The sequence below is a fragment of the Vicugna pacos genome, chromosome 6, assembly GCF_048564905.1.
Source record: "Vicugna pacos chromosome 6, VicPac4, whole genome shotgun sequence".
Lineage (NCBI taxonomy): Eukaryota > Metazoa > Chordata > Mammalia > Artiodactyla > Camelidae > Vicugna > Vicugna pacos.
Genome location: NC_132992.1, coordinates 43791733 through 43815904, shown reverse-complemented (window position 1 = coordinate 43815904; position 24172 = coordinate 43791733). Strand labels below are relative to the sequence as shown.

At 33.1% G+C, this 24172-nt stretch overlaps 1 protein-coding gene across 6 annotated transcripts in view; it reads right to left on the bottom strand.

Moving 5' to 3' along the window:
* Positions 1-24172, bottom strand: part of MIPOL1 (mirror-image polydactyly 1) — a 250717-nt gene that overhangs the window by 55040 nt on the left and 171505 nt on the right. The window contains exon 11 of one of the 6 annotated variants that reach the window (XM_072962955.1): positions 7977-8107. The exons of the other annotated variants lie outside the window; for them this stretch is intronic. Coding sequence (XP_072819056.1) covers positions 8101-8107 — 7 coding nt within the window. The 3' untranslated portion in view covers positions 7977-8100. Of the gene's footprint in view, positions 1-7976; positions 8108-24172 lie in introns of those variants that run through there. 6 annotated transcript variants of the gene reach the window in all.

Genomic DNA, 24172 nt, shown 5'->3' with positions numbered 1-24172 from the left:
ACAAACAGAGCGGAGGCACACCTAGTCCGGGAGGTGAGAACGATTCCTTAAAAAAAAGCATAAGCAAAAGCACACAGGTGAGAAAAAGAATAGTATATAGGCAACTGTGAGCAGTGTGGTGTACATGGGGCCTCAAGAAAAGGCAGGGAGACAGCAAAGATGAAGCTGAGGAGGCAGTCAAGGGGCTTAAAAACTATGACATCATCTTGTGAGAATGAAGGACTATCACTGAAAGGCTTTAAGAAGAGAAATGGCAGCCAGAAGTGGGGAATGAATCTGAAGAGGGCAAAACTGGCCGTAGAGAAATTAGGAGGCTGTCTCAGTAGTTCAAGTGAGACATAATGAGGATCTGAAAAGGGTACTGGTAACCAGGATAGAAAAGAGAAAACAGATTCAAGAAATATTTAAGAAGGGAAATAGATGAATTTGTTGACTCCAGTGTTCTGAAATAAGAGTAATATTTTAAAGGAAGTTGCTCCTTCAGTTTCAGACATTCTGAGTTGGGATGCCCATGAAATACCAACTGAAAATGTCCAGCAGTTAGTTTTCATATATAAACTGAAGTTAGAGAGAAATGTATGGGCTGCATATCTGCATTTGGGAGTCATGAGCAATAGGTGGGGGTTCAAATCAGAGGAATAAGTGGAGGTAGTCCAGGGAAAAAAAGTTATAAAATAATTATCATTATGAACAATGAAAAAATTGCTGAGAGATAGTTATCGTAAAAGTCATAGACTTTTTTCCCTAGAAGAAACAGTGTCTTTTTCCTGATATTCTAAGTGAAAAAAATCAATCAGAAATATTTATCAGCTTCCTCCCATGTGCTTAGTATTGAGAGAAATAAGAGAACTGTAAGACTTCTTCTATAGTTAACACTCCTAATACTTTATTTCACACACAGATTTTTATATAAATATTCTTCCACTAGCTTTCATATCACAACACAACACTTGAACTGTAAATTTTCATTCTGTTGTTATCTTGGGACGTTTTTGTTATCATTTTCCAGCAACAGAATCATAAGCAGTGATTGAGAGATGAAAAGAGCATGGGGTTTGCGGTCAAAGGCCCTGGGCTCTTCCATTTGTGATCTGTATGACTTTGGGCAAATTACTTAATTGAACTTGAGATTCCTCAATTGTAAGACAGACAGTATGCTTACTTCACACAGTTGTTATGAGGATCAACTTAGATTATGATTATGAAAGAACTCTGCCAACAGTAAAGCTCTATATAAGTATTAGCTAACATCATCACTACATCTCTGTGGTAGACTACCTAGACAGCAGGGGAAGTGAGGAGCAGAAGATTCACATCCATGCTGGCAAAGAAAACTAGCCCCAGAGAAGGCTAAACCTGGGGATCACCCTGAAGCCTCTAAACCAGGAGTAAGAGACCTGGAGCTATGAGCACAGTTTAGGTCAGAGAGCACGCAGAGTCATGAACAGGGCCAGCAGACAGAACACAAAGTGCCATGCATCAGTAGGTATTTATATTAGGGCAACTGTATGACCGAGGGTGGAAATGTCTTATGTTATTTATTCTAGGTCATGGCTAATTAGGCCCATTTTCCAGATTCTGATAAATGGCTGTTGAAAAAATTCTTTTGATTATAAGAATTTGACAGCATCTCGTTAAAAATAACAGGATTCCTTAAATCCACATGAAAAAAAAATCTGGGATTCTGACCTAAATGACACACATTCAAATCTTGAATTTTGGGGACAGGAAAAGAAAGCAATGGTACTATTGAGTAAAATGTGAGTATTCACCAATGAATAATTCTGACTAAAGAGCTCAGACAATTTCAGTAATTAAGAGAAAACACTGCAAATGCAAGAACACTGGATTTGGTTGGAACACTTTGGTTCTAACTATCCTTGCCACTAACATGTCATGTTACCTTGGCTAATCCTGTTTTACTTCTCTAGCACTGATTCCAAATCTGTAGATAAAAATAAAAATAATGCCTTTTGTTTTATTGAGTGCTTTCAAAGCTTTAGGCACTCATATGGGCACTGAACATACATCATATCTAATCTGTACAATAACGGTGAAAGGTAGTTGTTATTTTCATTTAAAACAGGAAAATGGAGGCTAAAGAGGGTACATAATTTACCCAGCAAGTAAATGGCTGAGCCAGGGTTCCAATCATGATGTGTTCTTCCAAAAATTAAGTCATTTTTGCTTTTTAAAATATGATTTTCTCAGGACTCTTTCAGCCTTAATATTTTATAATACCAATGCTTAATCAAGTACAATGACTAGAGGTACATATTCTAAGTTATATTATGTGTATTATATTTCTCCAAAGAAAACTACCAAGCCTCTCCCTGTTTCACTTTTTAAACCATTTTTATGAAGATAATAATTCATGATACTATCTCACAAGAGATGGGAAATAAAAAGTGCTTATGATCTTGATATGGAAGATACAAAGAACTGGATAATAGCATTATAATTGTTTAACATACATTTAAGAAAGCTTTCAAAATTATTTAAAATTAAAGAAAATCATACTTTTAATACTCTATGCATGACTTAATAATAAAGATTATCAGATGGGAATTAAGGAAATTTCTTCCATTGGGAAGTAAAATGTACACGCTGACATCACTCATTTTCCAATCCAATCCAACTTCTTAATACCACTGCCTGGTTTCTGAAATACAATTCCTTAAAAGGCCGTTTCACCAAAAACACCTAAGAATAAAGCTTAAGGAAGAAAGAATGAACATCCTGCTACTTGACATTAATCACATTAACTCAGAGAACCTAACAGACAGATATGGCATTACTCCTAACTGGAAGACACTGAAATTAAAGCACAGGGCTTTAAAGCTAATGGGAGTTGCACAACCGAAATACTCTATGTCAACTTGATAATATGCCCCTAAGTTATTGTTCATGGATAGTGCCGTTCCTCTGTTTAATCAAGAGTTAAAGCATGTGCAGTAATTCCCTATTTTCACAATATTCTTTCTGACAATAAAGATAACAGCTACGAGAACAGTTTTTAGCTGGCTAAACCTGATGTACTGGTTTTGTTAATAAAAAATTCATGACAATTAATGAAATGGATCTATTAAGACAGTCTCCCAAAGTAGTACAGCTGCCCCACCTACAAATGAACTTCTCATGACCTATATTATTCAGAAGGAACTGTAGTAACTTGCTGTAAGAATTGTTACATACAAAAGGTTCAACCAAATGAAAGCATTACTCAGAAAGTGGCAAGATAATTCAAGAGAAGAATGTTTGATACGGCCACCTTTAATCAAGTTTTCATTTGCTGTTCATATTCACGAGGCTATTTTTGTAATTAATGCTTTTCTACTATATTAAATTTTAATAAATGCAAATCTATATTTAAAATCACTTAAAGATATTAATAACTAACACTTGGCCGAATTCCAGATTTCATACTTTGTTATTCCAACTGTACTGAAAAGACACTACTGAGTAGTCATATCTCTTTCTTTTCATCTCAAGCCCTTAGTGATCAAGTGCTAGGCAAAGAGAAAAGACAGAAGAACTGTAAGGTTCATGAAGATTTGTTTGATATACTTAAAACAAATACAACTCAGCAGAACATTTATGTTATACAGTTTTCCCCCTAAAATAATCCTTTCCTTTAACTAAGTCATGCTTTGTGTTTCAAAATCTATTGGATGACAGTGCTTTTTCTATCATATATATAGTTTTCTTTCATTAAATAATTTTATCAAGGGAGTATCAAAGGACTATCAAGGGAGATAATTAACTCCATCTCCATATACAAAAGCCAGAGTCTACAAAGCAAAGTTCACTGTACAAACAATGACAAACTTGTACAAAAAGGCAGGCCGTGTGTTTTCCATGATGAGGATATGGAAAACTTATGATATACAATCTTTTCTAAATAAAAGAAGCCTCATCACATTAAAATCTAACTTTAAGAACCAGAGGGTGAAAGAGAAAAAAGAAGGTAAATAAACAGAAAACCTGACCCCTCAAAAAAACAGTTTAGCTAACAAAAATAAGAAAAAAAATTAATAGAGATATAAGACATGTTGACTATACAAGATCAGGATGCTATGAAAAAAGAATAAAAAATAAGAAAGCACTTTTAGATAATAAAAATTTCACTGACTAAATTAAAAGTAAAGAGAAGGTTGATTGCATAACAATGTGAATGTACAATGCCACTGAACTGCACAGTTAAAAATGGTTAAAATAGTAAATTTTGTTACACGTATTTTACCATGATTAAAAAAAATTAATGTGGAACTTTTATGTAATTTGCTAAATGGGAGAATAGTTCCCAGAAAAACTCCTTTTAGCAATAGCTCTGGTGGATATTTTGTACTTACAGACAACTTATTTTTCATTGTTGGAAATGGAAAGCTACTTAAAAGCAACAATAAGGAAGTAGACTGCATTATTTATACAAATAAATGTTTTAAATCCACTGACGACAACAAAAAAGACCTTGAAATAAAACACTGTACTAGAAAGCTCAAGATTTAGAAAGTATAAAAATATGAAAATTAGTCCAGGAGGTACAACATCTGGAAATTAGAAAATCAGAAAGAGACACTAGAAAGGAAGAAAAAAAAAAAAAAAGGAAGAGGAAACACTCAAATAAGCTTAAGGAGCATTTCTCAGAGATAAAAGTCAAGACTCTTCAAATTGAAAGCATCTCTAAGTACAGAGCACAATAAATGAAAGAAGATCCACTCTCAGAACCTCCTTATGAGATTTCAGAACACCAAGGTGAAAAAAAATTAATATCTTTCATGAGAAAAAGTCTACAAAGGAAGACTAATTTGAATCATGCTGGAATCAGTTACTGGAAGCTCAAAAATTGAAGAGCAATATCTTGAAAGTTTTGAAGGGATATAATTTTCAAATTTTACTTCTATACTCAGAGAACTCCTCTAACATCTACCCTTTGTTTGGAAGTTTCCTGAACAGGCAATAAAGCAAGAAAGAAGACATGGAATCTTAGAAACAGTGAAACCAACCCAACAGAGAAGTGAAGCCCTAGGATGACAGCTGGGTAGCAGCCTAGAGAGCAACCAACTGGCCTGATTACAGCAGGAGGACAGAGGGCTCTGGTGAAAAATGGAACTACATAAAACAGAAAGTAAGAGCGACAAGATGGAAAAAGCTGAAATAATAAAGCACAAGATCCAAGAAAAAGAAAGGTAATTAGAAATTTCAGACAAGATGAAACAACTGTGCAGGAAAGTCATGGCTTAAGTAAGAAAGAAACACAAAATATGGTATGATTTTAAGTACTTGATGGAGCTTAAAAAATCCTTTTGTCTTGATCCAAAGAACATTCTCCTTTGTCACAGGGGCTGACAAATTCAATCCAAAGGAAAGGAAATGTAGTTCTTAAATACCACATGCCAGCATAGTCAATAATGTTGCTTTCCATTTTTCAAACTGGAAAAATTTTACATCTTATTATCAATCTGTATATAACACAATGAAGAATTTCAATACTAATTCCACTGAAGGCCAGGTGGGAAAAAGAAGAGAAAATAAAATTCAAATTCTTCAGCTTCATTCAATTTGTTGAATACTTTTTAGGACAGCTGGGACAGTAACAGTTTTCTATGAATTTATACATTTGCTATTTCAATGTTTTGTGGAATTCTACATTTTGTCAGTGTTTATACTAATAAACATAATTATTTAAAATATAATCCCAGTGTATGTTTGTTTTATTTGAGTATTCTGAGAATTGTTTCTGGATTATCTCTGCCAAAGATTGCTTCTATTTTTAAAACTGATAATATCAATTGCAGAACCCATTAATAGGGAGATTAAAAGAAAATGAAATAGAGCTATTGACTCATTGAAACGACTCTGACATGGCAAAAATTTCAGCAACCTGTCTGATCAAGTACTGACATATGGAATGAGAAAAATAATCCTCAGGTGACAGAAGGAAGAATGTGATCTTGCTGCCATTCCCTTCTTTGCTGGTATAAACCAGATTTATTTTAAGGTGGTCTTTGAGAATGTCTGTGGAGTCATATATGAGTTAGAAAATAAATATGTAAAAATAAATACCTTGAAGACATAAAGGAATACATCTGTCATGGAATTTGAACACAGTATATATTAAGTAATAAATATTGATAAATGCAAAAAGTACAAGTGATCTTCACATACATGAAAGAGTCAGCAGAATACTGATTTTGAAATCTGAGATCCTTTTGTTCTTTTAGTATAACTAATAAGTGTAAAGGAAGACTTTCAGTCCTCTAAGATCTCTTTGGGAAGTTTTCTGTCCCTTGCACTCCTGATTAACACCACCCTGCTAATTTTAAAGGGTAACAGCATAGCAAACAATTAACTTCCTTGCAAAGATTTTAAGAATATTTAATATATAAGGAATAAAGTGAACTAATGGGACTCTGAAAGCTGCTAATGATTTGCTGGTTGTTATTAACAAGTATTTATTCAAATCAAACAATCCTTTAAGAAAAAAATGGTCAATATAATTTAGTCAAAAAGAATTCTGCTATGTATTAGTACTTACTTATAATAACATCAATTAAAACAAAGATAATTTCCTGGTAGTGACGCTGTGGCCACTTTACAAATAGACTATCACAATACTAAGAACTTAGACCAGTTTCAAAAAAAGCAACACTTATAGGACACCTTGATTCACAGTGTTGTTTCAGAATATGTGCTGCCTTCCGCAAATGATACCTCTGTCCTATACCAGCCCACACTGATTACCGCTGCTATGGCCATAGTACAGAGGCTGTCTTGTTTAAAGGGAAGATCAGCCAGCCTGTAAGAGCTATCAGGGAATACTACAACCTGTTGGGGTTTCCTCTCTGGTGAGTGATTGAAGTAGTATCATGAAACATAGCTTTGAAGAGAAGCAATTCATTTTTTGTGGCTCAGACTTTTTTGTTTTGATTTGTTTTTAGTTTAAAGGCATACCCAGTTGGCGCTCAATTGCTAACAGAGGTAATCTGTAATACATTCTACTTCTTTAAGGACTGTTTTATAAAATCAGCCATCAGGAGTCCTGAACTTTGCCTGCAATCTTGCTCTTCTGTGTTGACGGTCAAGTCACCATACCTTTTTAGCTCATCTACCAACATTAATCACTGTCTATCTGTCCTCACATTGCAAAGATAGATACCAACATCCTTTAACTTCTTTGAGCAAAATAAAGTCATATTGTACCTGTATTATTTAAAAAAGAGAGCTCACTGGAATTAAATATGAGGATAAATGAATACGTCCTGTTCACTCTAGCTGCCTGTGGGAGTAAAATGCGAATCAGGATCATCAACAAACAGTACTGAATTATCCACTGAATTATCCATAGGCACATATCAGTGTTCTGCCACTTGTTACTCAATCTAAGTTTAATATGTTCTTATTCTTGCAGCTTCTAATATGTACAAATGCAAAGACACAAAGAAGTATCTGTAAAACTATTAAACATTTCAGTGACAGGTGAGTGTATCTGGAAGCTATGACTGGAAAGCTACCCAGATTGACACAGTGAAATGAGAGAACTGGAATCTGTCTAATTAGGTTAGATATTATTGAAGCTTAAACAAAAAGTTTGTACAGCCTTCTAAAAGTGTGATAATTATCTCTTATTGAGAGTAGAGCCAGAAACCAAGAGACCTAGAGTCTAATCATTTATTCATTATACAGATAATTATTTGGCACCTACTATCAGACAGACAGTATATTAGATGCTGGAATAAAAATTCAAATAAGACAAAGTCCTTATCAAGGTATTTTTTGTTAACGATGTGAGATAAGAGTTAATGTTAACTTTTTACATATAGTTATCCAATTGTACTATCACTATTTGTTGAATAGACTTTCTTTTTGCCTATAATTTGCCTTGTTTTCACCGCTGAAAACAAATAAATTATATATGTGTGAGACTCTGTTCTATTCCATGATCTACATGGTACTTCTTTCACCAGGACCAATGTTTCACATCTGTGACTTTATAGAATATATCTTGAAATCAGGTAGTATAATTTCTCCAAAGGTTTCTTTTATAAAATTGCTTTGGCAGTTGACTGAATTTTCCTTAGATGTTTTAGAATTAGCTGGTCAGTACCTGTAATAAACAGTGATGTAATTTTTATTAGCATAATATTAAATCTACAGATCAAATTGGAGAGAATGAACATCTTAACCATAATGAAGACTCTTCCCACTTAGGAACACTCTGAATTTCTCCATTTATGTAGGTCTTCCATAACTACTTTCAGCAATCTTTTGCAGTTTTCAGGGCACAGGTATTAAATTCAGCCTTAAATTTTTCATAATTTTGAATCTGATCATAAAAGAAATTAAACTCTTCATTTTCAAATAGTCCACTACCAATAGATAAAAATACAGTTGGTTTTGTACATATTGACCTGAATTCACTTATTCCAGTAGCTTTTTTTTTTAAAGATTTCTTATGCTTTTCTAAGTATACAATCATATTGTTTGTGAATCAAGGTAGCTTTATTTTTTTTTCAATTTTCAGTGATTATAACGTCCTATGTGAAGTTCAGCTGAAGTGGTGAGTAAACATCCTTGCCTTGTTCCTGGTCTTACATAGAGAGCGGTGAGTCTTACATCATTAAATAGGTTAGTGGTAAGTGTTCCCCTATGTGCTCTTTATTTGTCAGATTGAGCAACTGAATGGATTTTGAATTTTATCACTCGCTTTTCTGTATTGAGATAGTTGTTTTTTCTTCTTTATGTTATTAACATAGTGAATTACTTTGATTTTTAAATGTTACACCACACTTGAATTGCCGCCTGGTCACAATGCAGTTTCATTTTTATATATTGCTGAATTTGAGTTCTTAGGTTTTGTTGAAGATTTGGCCTGTGGTTTTGGTTTCTTTTATGATCACATTCAAAATTATGAAAAATTTAAGGATGAATTTAATACCTGTGCCCTGAAAACTGCAAAAGATTGCTGAAAGTCATTTTCTAATAGTCCACTACCAATAGATAAAAATACAGTTGATTTTTGTACATAAAGTGATTACAGGTGTGACCCATGGATCTAATGAGCTATCTCAGCAGAAGCTAGGAATAAACTGGGATTTACCAGGAGAAACACTGCCAGTTTGGACTAAAGGGGACAGAGACAGGACAGAATGAAGAAGGCTGTTAGACTTCTGGGATTCTATAAGATGAGATAGTAGAGATATCCATCTTGTTGCATACATGCATCATCTTTCAAGAAAGAGAATGACTCTGAAGGTGGTTCAGAGATCAACAGGGTTGCCACTCCCACCACAGGTCTGGGCTGTCTCCTCCTTAGTTTCAGGGTGTCAGGCTCCCATCCAGGGTGAAGTGGTGACATTGTCCACCTAGTGGGCCTGAAAGGAGGGGCTGCTACCTCACTGGGCCTGAATTATTAAAGCACTGAGCCAGAGAGGATTATTCTAGAGATTTTAAATCTGATGAATTCTGCCCTGATAGGTTTTGACATCCTTTCTTCTTTCTGATTCTACCTTTTGGAATGAAAATGTCTACCCTATGCCTGTCCCATCACTGTATTTCAGAAGCAGATAACGTGTCTGGTTCACAGTTTCAGAGCTAGAGAGGAATTCTGCCTCAGGACGAATCATACTTCAAGTTTTACCCACAATTAGATATAGATGAGATTTGGGACTTAGAGTTGATATTGTAATGGGTTAAGGTTTTGGGTTGCTGAGATGGGGATTAATCTATTTTGACTGTGAGAAGGACATAAATTTTGGATTATTAAGGAATGAATTCCACCCCCTCCCCCAATTCATATGTGGAAGCTCTAACTTCCAAAAGCTTAGAATGTGACTGTTTTGGGAGACAGGATTTTTAATAAGATAATTCAGATGAGGACGTCAGGGTGGGCTCTAATACAACCTGACTGGTAACCTTATTAAAAGAGGAGAGTAGGACATATAGAGATAGACAACAGCAATGCATGCACACAGAGGAAAGACCATGTGCGTGCACAGCAAGGTGGCCATCTTCAAGTCAAAGAGAAGCCTCAGGAGAAACCAGACTTCCAGTCTCCAAAACTGTGATAAAATAAATTTTCATTGTTTAAGCTACCTAGTCTAAGGTATTTTGTTATGGCAGCCCTAGCAAAATAATAATAAAGTGCAACCCATGTATTGATTTTAAGCTGTTACACCAACTATGCATTCCTGGGGAAAATGCTGCTTGGTCACAGTAAATATTTTTTTGCCAATATTTGTTATTTTCCATTTTAAAACAATATACCATCTTGGTGGCTATAAATGTTTAATCCTAATCAGAACTTTGCTTTATTTTGCATTAGTTTATTATGAGACATAGTTCTGTGACTGTAAGGTTGGAGGATCTTCTATCAGTATACTCCCACTTCAAGGTTGGTCTCAGAGACTATGCTATGGAGCAGTTCCATGAAGCCATATTAAAAGAAAATTCGTATAATAATCTTGTGAATGAGGTCCAAGACACCTCTTTTATGGAATTCCAAACTTTAGTTTTAGTTCATAGTGGGTAAATTTTAGATAGGCATAGTACATTTGTTTCAATTTTTACCTTTGATGAGCTGTGAGGAATATGAGAGAAGCTAAACATCAGTGTTAATATATAGATTAAGAACTATGAGAGAAGTAATAGATAACACAAGAATTATAATATAATACATAGCGTAAGAAACTGGCATAGAATTATTAACTAAAATGCTTTTGAAAAAAAAGTACTCTACATCTAGTCAAAGGAAAAAATTCCAAAATACCATGAAAACAGTAGTAGGACTAAAGCTCACTTTTAGTTTTGTATTTTTGCATTTTTATTATACATATTATAAATAAATTTTGATTGGATGACAAAAATGTTAAAAAATATTTTCATTGCACAAAATAGCATATACTTATTGCTTTTTTCTTTCATATGTTCACTTGTAATCTGTTTCTAATTTCACAAAATTAATGATAAACATCATGTAAGTACCAATAAAAAGGAATATGAGAAGACTAAACTGAATGATGTAAGTTCTAGAAAAAGATGTTCCACACACACACACACACACACACACACATTAGAAGAATAAAAAAAGGGAGGTGGCATCAAGATGGTGGAATAGAAGGACACAGAGCTCACCCTCCCCGGGAATACATCAAAATACATCTACCTGAGAACAATTCTCACAGAATATCTACTGAACTTTGATAGAAGATCTTGACAACTGAAACTATACAGAGAATCTTCATGAAACCCGATAAACATCAAGGTCCTACTGTAGAGCACTGGGAACTATATTTAATACCTTGTAATAGCCTATAATGAAAAAGAATATAAAAAGGAATATATATCTGAAACAGCATACTGTATACCAGATATTAACACAACATTGTAAACTGACTATGTTTAAATTAAAAATTTTTTTAAAAATGGTAACTTGAAAAGTTTATTCAATGTTAACTACCTCATGAGGATGCAATATGCAAAATTCTCACTGTAGAAACTATAGAAGAAACCATTTTTATACAAATAAATTGTAACAAAAAATTAAAGGTGGAGTGAAAATGTTTAGATTAAAAAATATGTATCAACCAATTGCAATGTGTAGACCTTATTTGAATCCTGATTAAAATAAATAAAGTAAAAAGGCACTATGACATAATGAGACAACTTCAAGTTTGAATTCTGACTGGATATTAAGAAATTACTGTTAAATTGCTTTTAAGTGTGTTAATGGTATTATGGTAATGTTAAAATAGTTCTTATTTTTTAAGAGATATATACTGAAATATTTATAGATGATATGACATGGAAAATGGAATTTACTTTAAAGTAATATCTGAAAAGGGAACCCTCCTATACTGCTGGTGGGAATGTAGTTTTGTGCAGTCATTATGGAAAACAGAATGGAGATTCCTCAAAAAACCAAAAATAGACTTACCATATGACCCAGCTCCTGGGTATATATCCAGAGGGAACTTTAATTTGGAAAGATACATGCATCCCAATGTGCATAGCAGCACTATATACAACAGCCAAGACATGGAAGCAACCTAAATGTCCATTGACAGAAGACTAAATGAAGTTGTGGTATATTTACATACTGGAATACTACTCAGCCATAAAAAGAATAAAATAACATCATTTGCAGCAACATGGATGGACCTCCATGAGATTGTCATTCTAAGTGAAATAAGCCAGAAAGAGAAAGAATAATACCATATGATGTCACTCATATGTGGAATATTAAAAAAAAAAAAGGAAAAAAGGACATTTATGAACTCATCTACAAAACTGAAACAGACTTGTAGACATAGTTAACAATCTTGTAGTTACTGCGGAAAGGAGGTGGGAAGAGAGAAATTTGGGAGTTTGAGATTTTCAAATATTAGCCACTATATATATAAAGATAGATTAAAAAAAACAAGTTTCTTCTGTATAGCACAGGGAACTATATTCAATATCTTGTAATAACCTTTAATGAGAAAGAATATGAAAATGAATATATGTATGTATATGCATGACTAGGACATTGTGCTGTACACCAGAAACTGACACATTGTAAGTGACAGTACTTAAATAAAAAATAATATCTGAGAGTGTGGGTATGTGCATGAGGGTGTAGATGGAAACAGACTGACCAGGAGTTGATGGATTTAGGGGCAAGTGATGGGGACATGTGGAATTCATTCTTTCTACTTTATATATATTCAAAATTTAAAAATTCACTTAAGCTGTCAAATTCCTGCCACTTTCTCTCAGTTCCATAGTGAAACACACTATATTCATTACAACTTCTTCATTTTTGCTACTACTGTTCTTCCAGACTAGAATGCCCTTCTTCCTCCTCCTCTCTTTCTTTCAGAATCCTACTTGTCCATATCTCAATTCCCAAGCACTCCATAAGACTTTACTTCAGTCTGCAATAATTTCTCCCTTCTGTGACTTTCTATGGCAATGTCAAATTATTTTAACAGTATATAATCCTAAATGCTCATTTTGAGTCTATTTTTTCTTTCTTTCTACTTAGTTATAACTTATTTTAGGGAAGCATTTGAATCTATCTTTTGTTACTCTATTTTCTATGGGAGACTACATAATCCTTTGCATATAGTAGGCTGTTATTAAATTCACATAGAATTGAAAATGGTTATTTGATTAATGATTACCTCTAAATATGGTTAATGTTATGCTAGCGATTGTGCTAGGCCACTGATAAAATAACAATACCAGTATCACAACATATAAATAAAAATAAATGATTGTACAGATAAAATTACTTTCAGGCATAGTATTTACCTTTGTTGCCTGACATATGATACAATGCTAGAGCTTAAACTTTCTTAAAAAAAAGTTCAGAGGTAGTCTATTTATACATCTAGACACTGACTGCGGTTGTAATTTGTATAGTTTGGTTGAATACAGACAAAGACTGTTAAACCCCAAAGCAGGTCAGATTCTTTTACCATTTTAACGTATCTTTAACGTTGTCACAAAGGTGTGTTTTATGTGATAAACATATCAAGCATATTCAAATTAGGAAAATAATGCTGAAGTACCAGTTCTGCCTTAGCATTATTTCTGAGAGAGGGGGGATGGGGGAAGCTGTTAGCAGGCAGACTAAAAGGCCCAAGTATCAGACAGGTTAGGTAATATTTTATACTTCTGTTACTGGCCCTGATGTGACCTAGGGTAAGTTAGTTTATAGCTCCATGTTTCAGTTTCCTCACCTGTTAAAAGGATAATACCTTACAAGGATGTTGAAGGGATTAAAGAAGATAATGTTTGTCCTGAACTCCAAGATACAAGAGAAAGAATTACATCTGTATTATTTTCTGGGGTAGACTTTTAAAGAGAAAACATTGAGAGAAATGGTATATTTTGAATGTGTACTCTATGAAAAGCATAATTTAGTAATTTTTTCATTTTTCTTCTACTCTATGAAAAATGTTTCATTAAAGAAAAACGAAATTATTAAATTTCTAATTCTCAGTAGATTTCTGAACATTAAGGTATTCCTGTCTGAAAAACAACTGAAAATAAACTGTTAATCAAAAAGGGCCAAATCTAAGTTCAAGCACGTCGTTTTGACTAAGTATTTTTTTAAGTGTCCTGTAACAACAATAACAAATTAACCCTCTAATTCCAGTGAAAACTTGCTCCCAGAGAAAAATCAAATGACTCCATGTTGCAACCACAATACTGTATTTTGAGCCAAAAAATGCTAAAAATATATGAAATGCATTAATAGAATTTCAAAGAAAAGCAAATGACAAGTCAATATAAGCTCAGCATAGCCATTATATTAACAATGGTTCACACATTAAATACCCAAGCCTGTACTCAGGTACTGTACAAAGCATTTGACATGCATTATTTCAGCTGATTTTTCTCAAAAATAAAATGAGGCAGGTATTATTTCAATTCTAATTTTATAGGTCAGGAAATTGAGGCTTAGAGAGGTTAATTACCTATCAAAGGTCACCTTACCTAAGAAGTCAGAATCTACACCATCTGTCTGACTATAGTGTTAGCTATATTGTACCAAAAGAATGATTGCAAAAGAAGAATTTTACAAATAATAAGATAAACAAGATCCAATAAGTTAGATTTAGAATAAATGAGGTTTTCTGTATATGAATTATAATTTAAGTCTACTTATGTCACATTTTAATCATGTTACTAACTATAAACCAAAAAGAAGTATCTGTTAAAAATCAAGTCAGAGATTAATACTTGATTCTTTGGTTTCACTTAGTTTTCAGGTAACAGAGTAGAATAAAAGTGGATGAGTGGTTATTTTAATTTTGAATCAAGTACAACAAAACAAAACAAAGAACAAATGAAATCAAACCAGAGTCAGAAAATGTATACCTCTCAATTAGGAGTCAACATTGTGTCCAACTTTCCAGATCAAAATCTCAATTCTCACATTTTTCATAAAATTGATGCTTTAGAAAATTTTTTATTTTTTCCAGTTCAGATCATCTAACCAAGCTTGACAGGACAACTAAATTTTCTATAGATTAAAGCAGATTAAAATATTTACCAGGTCAATAATGTCTAATAAAACTAAGCTAAAAAAATTCCCTAGGCTTCTGAATTCCTTGATTGCTTCATGAAGCAACAAAATACTGTTAATTTCTGATCTAATCAGAGCCAGTTATTTGGGGGAAATAACTGGAAGTATAATAATAGAATATATCTGCACCTTGCTCCTCCAACAGAAAAAAAAATTAGAATACAGATAGTAAAAAAACCCTTATAAGCCCAATGGGAACAAGACAGACTGTACAACAACATTTAAAACTTTACAAATAAATAAAATAGTAAATTAAACCCTAAAAAGTTCAGAAGTTTCCTATCTTGGGTCTGAAACAGTTAAGGGGAGCAAAATATTGTAATATTGACCTGAGTTTACAAAACAAATTTTTGTTTAGAATTACGGAAAAAACATTCAATTTAGCCCATTTTGACCTTTGCAAACTTTTGGAACACACCTTTTACCTTCAGAGAACAATTGTTTCATGATTTAAAGAGTGAAAACTCTAACTACTTTATATATAGTTGAGACTAGAATATTTACACATTTAAATGCTTCACTGCAGGTAAACATTTGTCCTTTTGGGAGAGGCCCAGGTGGAAGGGCCCCATGGCAAAATGACAACGTTAAGTCCCGGATATCTGACTACTGCCAGTGCCACCCAGTCTTAAAAATACTGCCAGATCATCATTATCATTCTTGGTCAATATTTACTAAGCTCTTTGTGGCAGCAGTGGCATTAGAAAGTTTATAAAAATCAAGAGCAGCTCAAAGATTTCAGTTTGTTGTATCTTGCTCTATATGTTAACCTTGATATTTATTTATTTTTTGCAATTAATGAATCAGAATGTTTCTGAACAAAGATCTTTATCATCTACCATTTCCATTTATTTTAAATATTTTAAACTAGTATATATTCAATAAAACTTTAACATACTTAATAATGTATATATGTTATATATAGAAAGGGAAAATATTTATAATTCAAATATCTAGATGAATCTAATTATACTGAGAGAAGTCTCTAGAAGTACAAAGGAATTCTCTCTTTTCATTGTCTTTCTGGCCATAACTAATGTTTCACAGGATTGAATTTTTTAAAAAGCCATCCTTTTCCTTACTAACCTATAATGGGCTCCTGCTTCTACCAACTGGCAGAAGAATTTTATGGTTAATACTTCTTTTAAAGTTGTTCATATTTTTCCTAACATTTAATTTTTTAAAAGTGCTTGAATTTTTGCCATGTAAAGCGCTGTAAAAATAGTTCAAATTTAAGACATAAGTGAGGTTATCATTTATAGATACCTATTTCCTAAAGTAGGTAAATCTACTTTGGACTGTCATTCCCTTATATATCTCATCTTTTCGTAAAGCACAACACTAATAAAATGTATTAAAGAGATGAACTTCATTGATATATATAAATACATTATTCAAGCACACTTACTTTCATACATACATATGTAGGCATTACAGACCTATTTTTCATAGATGCTTATTCGTTTCTAGGCATCAAATTTAATTTGGCAAGTGATTATGAATAAAGGCATTTTAAAAACTGCAAATTCATTTTTATATAAAAGTAATGCATATACGTGAAAAACTCAAACATTTTATTAGGGTATGAAATGCAAGTTAAAATTTCCTCTTCTCATTCATCATATATATACAATTAACCTAACTGCTAGACTCAGTCCTACTTTCCATAACCTGCTGTTGAGTGTCTGATGTATCAGAAAAAACTTTATGGACCATCAAAGATGTGCCAAGCACTGATTCACGTGTAAGAAGTAGTGGTAAATAAACAAAATCCTTGGCCTTGCAGAATTAAATTTCTAGAGGACAATCTACACATACAGTAAAGTGTCATGTAGGCTTATCCATTATTTAAAAAATTTAAGGAGGGTAACAAATAGAGTGATGCAGTGAGAAGGTAGGCTATTTTAGATAGTGTGGCAGGGACACTTAAGCAGAAAGTTGAACAAAGTGAGAAGCAGACTTATGACTGGGGTGGGAGGTGGGTGTAGATCACATAAGACAGAGAAAAAAAAAGTCAAGGTCTTGTGATGGGAGCACTCTTAGAATGTTTGAGATAATACGGGAGTTGGTGTGGCTAGAGTGAAGCAAGAGTAGAAACATGTTAAGAAATGAGGTTAGAGAGGTAGCCAGGGGCTAGTGCCATATGTATATGTGTACAAATACTCCTTTTACAATTAAATAAGACCACGACATACATCTGGGGTCACCAATTTAAATGCTTATTATGATTGAGGCAGATGATGTTAAATGCATGAAGTAGGCAGGATAGGAAATGTGGTAAAGTGGCAAGTGCATGACCCTTTTAGAAAAGGTAGCTTTGACTCAGCCTCAGCTAACTGCTGAAACACACAGGTGTGATGGTTAATTTTACGTGTCAACATGGCTAGGCTATGGTATCCAGATATTTGTTCAAACACCAGTTTAGATGTTGCTAAGGTATTTTTTACATTTGGTTAATATTTAGATCAGTAGACTTTGAGGAAAGCAGATACGCTCCTTAATATGGATGGGCTTCATCCAATCAGTTGAAGGCCTTAAGAGACATGCTGAGATCTCGTGAGGAAGAAGGAACTCTGTGTCTTGGGACTTACAACTGCAGCATTGACTCTTCCCTGGTTCTCCAGCCAGCTGGCTTGCCTTGCAGCTGTTGGACTTGCCAGTCCCTACAACTTCATGAGACAATCCCTTAAAATAAATCTCTCTCCCTGTATAAATAGAGTCTATGGGTTCTATTTCCTGGGAGAACCCTAATACACATGCTATGCCATAATCCTGAGTCCCACATCGGCAGATCTTCCAGTTCTTATTTTTTTCACTGTAAGAAACAATACTGCAAATGAACATGTGATAGTGATATTTGTTTCCTATTTTTTTTAATTCTAAATTTCAAGATATGTAAAATCCAAACAAATGTTTTTGATAATGGTTTTCAAATTTGAACACTGTTGGCCTGATAAAAAAGAAACTTTGTTGGCAGAGGATGTGCTTACTTTATCACACAGAGATCTCATTTTGCCCCACATCCCTGGAAATGACTCACCAAAATGCCGAACTAGGCCCATGTTATCGCCAATCATTCACTCATCATTGAGCCCTCATTATATGCATTTCACGGACTATCACTCTGTAGAAGAAACTTTTAATTTTGAAGAAAATTTCAATCTAGGGTTAAATTTGATTGTTTATTCATTTGCTTGGCAAATATTTACTGAAGGCCTGTTATATATAAAAAATAGAAGCCCTAGCAAGGGAACTGAGAGAAGTATTTATACAACTATTATGTAGGTAAGCATTAGGTATATATTGTGAGAAAGCACTGTGAGTAATTATGGTAGCTAATTTTTGGTAGAATGAGATCACTTCTTGTTGAAAAGGTCAGAAAAAGATTACTGAAATAGTTAGTACTTATATTGTGTTCTGAAAGCGCAGTAAGAATCTGATAGGCAGAGATGGGAGTATTCCAGAGGGAACAAGGTGATATAAAGAAAGCACTAAAGTGGGAAATTTTTGGGGTGTGTCCAGGAAAGTGAATGATTCATTTTAAGAGCGCAAATAATAGTCAATTTAGTATAACAAATATTTGCTGAGTGCCTACTATGTGTGAGGCAGTATATTGGAACCAGTGACACAAATATGAATGAAACAAGAAGGCAAAAAGATGACTAGTGGGATATTAAATCAGAAACAGAGGTGACAGCAATATCAAGAGTTCATGAATCTTATGTTAAAGAGTTTGAAATCTATTGTATAGGTAATGTGGCATTATTAAATACTGCTAATGGCTAATTAAGAGGTGGAAAATAATGTTTCAGGAATCTTAAGAGGAATAAGGAATGGAGACAAGTAGATAAAATAGTTAGAAAAGCCCAGGCATGAAATGATACAAGTCTGGTCTAAGGCAAGAGTCTTGCCAAAGAAACAGTCATTGCAAGGAAAAGTCTAATAAAATTTTGTTACTAATTAAATATGGGAAAAGGGACACATCTGTGGAAGGCAAATGGCATCTGTGGAGCTATAATAATAATGCCAAAACCAAGGGAAACACTTTACTTTTTCCTTTAACAAAATTTAAAATTAATTTTTTCTCAAGCTTATAAAAATGATGTAACTAGATGGCAAATTTAGGATCTGTAATTGGCAAGCCCATTCTACCTCTGTACCTTTTGTTAACCACAATGATTAAATGGCAAGATATTTTGTCAAATGCTCTTAAAAGACGAAGCTTAGCCATTGTATAGAATGAAAAAGAACAGTTGAGAGCACCTGTTGAATTTGTTTTATTCTTATAACTTACTGTTAGCATAAAGCACAGAAAACAGTGAAACTAAATAATGTGAAAAATGTCCTGGATACAAAGTCATGTAAGACAAAATGTTTTGGTAGAAATAGCCTCTTTACTAATTATTGTCTTATATGTCAATAAAGCAAAAACTTTTAAAGTAATCTGATCAATGATACTTTTAATATATTTCCTTTGCACAGTACAATACAGTTTTCAAAAAACATTCTTATATATCACATCATTGATCTTTATAATAAGCAGCTCAGATATTACTTGTTCATAGGTGAAGTAACTGACATTCAGAAGTTAAGTAATTTATTAAATGTCACATTCTATAAGTTGAGAGGAGGAAGGAAAGAATCTCTAATGACTATATTCCAGATCACTGGACTTACAGAAAATGCAAACTTTAATGTTTTGTTTTTTAAACTTTGTTTGAACTTTCTTTTTGTTTTGCATCCCAGAGCTGCCGATAAATATGTATGATGACTTAAAAAGTAAATGTGAAGCCTTAAATAGTAAAGGCCTTGAAAACAGGTGCAACTCAGTTGTGTAAGAAGACAGTTCTTGAAACTAAATAAAAACTTTTAATCTACCTCAAATGAAAGGGTGATAAATTTTACAAAATGTTAAAACTAGAGAAAGCCCCAAGTCTAAGTTAGAGAAGTTGAAACGTAGAAAGCTTGGAGCTTGCCTATGTTAAAAAAATTTTTTTTTCATTAATGACAAAGGTGAAAGAATGCAGGTATTCTTTTGTTCTTTCTATTATTGTTTTAGCAGTACAGTACTATAACATAGCTCCACGATAGTTAATTCCTATAGAAAATACAGATACAAGAAAATGTTTGTCATTGGGTAGTTCAATTAGCACAACTGCTTAGAGCATAGAACTAATGAGTCAGGATCGAGTGTTCAGCCCTTCTGTGAGGGATTCGCATAGAGAAAAATGTTGCTTCATGGCTAGAGTTTTGCATGCTATAATCACTGCTGTCTTATCAATGTGTAATTCTGACTAAGAGAACATATGATTCAATGAAAGACTATTCACCACCATAAAAAGGAAAAACCCAACCAGATCATAGTGATAGTAATATTTCTGATTACTAAAAACAGCATATATACAGACAAAAAAATTAAGAATTTCACTCTCTTTTTGAGTATATGTTATATAGTCTCTATCTTTATGGTTCTATGACTTTGAAATGTAGTATATTATGAACCCAGTAAGTAGGATTTTTGTTTACTCTGGTTTCACTATATCAAACACAAGTATTCTATCTAATTATTAAAAAATACTAGTAAAATTATAGGAAACATATTACCTTAAAAATGAAGCATACTATTTAATTTTTTTGGTCTAAAATGTGAAATTTACCATGTTCGGAAAGGCATTACAACTTATCACTTGGAATTACACAAAATGTAACAAAAATTTAAATCATAAACTGCTGTTATTATAAATATATTAAATCCCAGTCTCCTGGCACCAAACAACAGGATCTAATTCTTATCTCCACACTTGAAGTTACACCTTCTTTAAGCAAAAGAAAATATAAGGAAGAACTATAAAATCAGCAAACATTGAAACTTATGCATTCTCTCGATTAGAAAAGAGTTTGTTATTATTATGCCTCCTGAGCTTAGGAATGCAGCATTACAGGTTTACAAGAACAGGAAAAAAAATCATTATTAAATACAAATCTAACTCTTACAAGTTTAAGATTCTTCCTTGATGAAACTGTTTAGATTTAGAGTAATGAAGCTATTGCAAATAAATTCAGCATTTGGCACAAAGGGGGTACAAATACTTTACTAATAGTACTTTGTAATAAGTAAAATTTATTTTAAATCTTCACATTGCTATCCCTCTCCTGCCATCCTTTCTGTTTTAATATGAAAGAGCAGTCAGTTATAATGGTAAGATTAATATTCCTACCCATTTACCTCACTTGCCCTGTCTTTAACTCTACCAATGGACACAAAAGGCCTACATTTCCTTTTCTTAGTACTCAGAGTTTTCTAAAACTCAAAGGAAACAGAAAAACTCTGAAAAACACACTTCCGTATTCCTTATTTCCATTTAGGGAAAAGGAATGCTTGTAGTCACAGCAGCTGTTAGTATAAAACAGCAAAAGAAGATGATTTTTGAAAAAATTCAATATCACTAATCGGTTAATTAAAGGCAAGGAAGAATGAAAGTCACCAGTATATTTTAATTTGCCATTAAAACTAATAACTGATCATACATTCTTCTCTGCTTTGGCTGTTGGAAATCTGACAGCCAGACTTACTCTTGAGGCTTATTCTTTTACTGTTTCTTGGAACACATGAAAGCTGTATAATGACTTGCTCCTGGCTTTAGCTTACTGTCCTACCCCTATATTTTGCTTAGTGTATTTGTTCTTAATTATTGAAAAATAACTTTCTTTGACATGGCAAAATACATGTTTATGTATGTGTGTGTATGTATTTATGTATGTATATATATATGTAAAATTGATCTGAATAACTGAAAGTGCATCTTTTTCTAAAATTTTATTTAAAAAATTCCATTATCTATGAGTTCTTTACACACACACACATCAAAATTACAGAATTAGTCTTGTTTTTCTTCACAGTAAAAATGGAACTTTTTCCTTGTCCTCTATAACACAAAAAACTTTGAGGAAAAACACTAGTATCTCAAAAGAACAAAGCTGCAGGCATAACCCTCCCAGACTTCAGACAATACTACAAAGCTGCAGTAATCAAAATAGCATGGTACTGGCACAAAAATAGACATACAGATCAATGGAACAGAGAGAGATCCCAGAAATAAACCCATATGCCTCTGGTCAATTAATCTTCAACAAAGGAGGCAAGAATATACCACGAAGAAAAGACAATCTCCTCTACAAGTGGTACTGGGAAAGCTGGACAGCCACATGTAAATCAACGAACTTAGAACATTCCCTCACACCAAACACAAAAATAAACTCAAAATGGTTTAAAGACCTAAATATAAAACATGATACCATAAAACTCCTAGAAGAGAACCCAGGCAAAACATTCTCTGGCACAAATCCTGGCAATGTTTTCTTAGGTCAGTCTCCCAAAGCAAAAGAAATATAAGCAAAAGTAAACAATGGGGACCTAATCAAATTTATAAGCTTTCACACAGTAAAGAAAACCACAAACAAAACAAAACGACAACGTATGGAATGGGAGAAAGTATCTGTAAATAATGCAACTGACAAGGGATTATTTTCTAAAACATATGAACAGGACACACAGCTCAATATCAAAAACAAACTACCCAATCAAAAAATGGACAGAAGGTCTTAATGTTTTTCCAAAGAAGATGGCCAACAGGCACATGAAAAGATCTTCAACAACACAGCAGCACTATTTACAACAGCCAAGACATAGAAGCAACCTAAATGTCCATTAGCTGATAAATTGATAAAGAAGATATGGTATCTATACTCAATGGAATATTACTCAGCCATAAAAAGGAAGAAAACAATACCATTTGCAGCAACATGGATGGACACAGATTACTACACTAAATGAAGCAAATCAAAGATAAATATCAAATGATATCACTTACATGTGGAATCTAAAAAATGATGCAAATGAACTTATTTATAAACAAATAGACTCACAGACAGAGAAAATAAACTTATGGTTATCAAAGGTGAAAGTGGGGAATAAATCAGGAATTTGGGATTAACAGATACACAGTACTATATATAAAATAGGTAAATAATAAGGATCTACTATATAGAACAGGGAACTATATTCAATATCTTGTAATAACCTACAATGGAAAATAATCTGAAAAAATATATATAAATATACAAATAACTGAATCACCTCAAAATTACACAACATTGTAAATCAACTATACTTAAATAATAAAAAAAAAGTCTCTATGAATTAATTGTGTTTCACATATGGATTTGTAAACACCACCTATTCAGGTGTGTTCAGAAACATTGTTCACTTTCATTTAAATCAGAACCTGAGATTCTGGGAAATTGAAGTTTTGTTGTTTGTGGTAACTGCCTCTACCTTCCTAGAGTTCTACATTCCAGGGATCTTACTCCTAATCCATTTAAAATAAATTTCTGTATATCCGCACAGAATGTCTCCTGTACCTTTAAAAAAAAGAAACTATTATTTGTGAACCAAAATTTATTTATATTCACAGCTATTCTTATCTCCTTCACTCCTGTCTATAAGCACAAGGAGACCATCTCCTGTTCAAGGTAAACTCTTCTGCAGATTAGAAATTCCACCTCTTTCTAATTTGGGAGGAATTCTGTTCTATAACAATTTTCTCTGTTGGCTCATTCCAACAAGTCATAAACATGTTCAAGTGTCTGCCATTTTTCAAAAACAATAAACAAAATTCTTAAGCCATGTTCCTTTATTCTCAACTATAATGAACAACTTTCTTATTCAAGTTTCTTCAAGAATCACTTTATAGGTCCAACTGCTATGCTTCTTTACCTCAAATCACTTTTCAATTTACAAAAAACTGGCTTCTGTACTTAATACTGTATTAAAACTACTCTTGTAGAGGTTACTAATGACTACCTAGTTTCCAATAAAAAGGATACTCTCTGCCTTTATCTTACTTAACCATTTAGCAATATTTGACTTTTATAAAAAAAATCACCTTCCTTGGTTTCAGTGATATCATAGTTTTTATTCGACTTTTACCTCACCATCTTCTTGCTGTAAAAGGAAATTTATCTTAACATTGGTTGAGCACTATCAATAAGCCAAATACTGTGCTAAGACTTGTACATAGTTAATTCTATGACGTA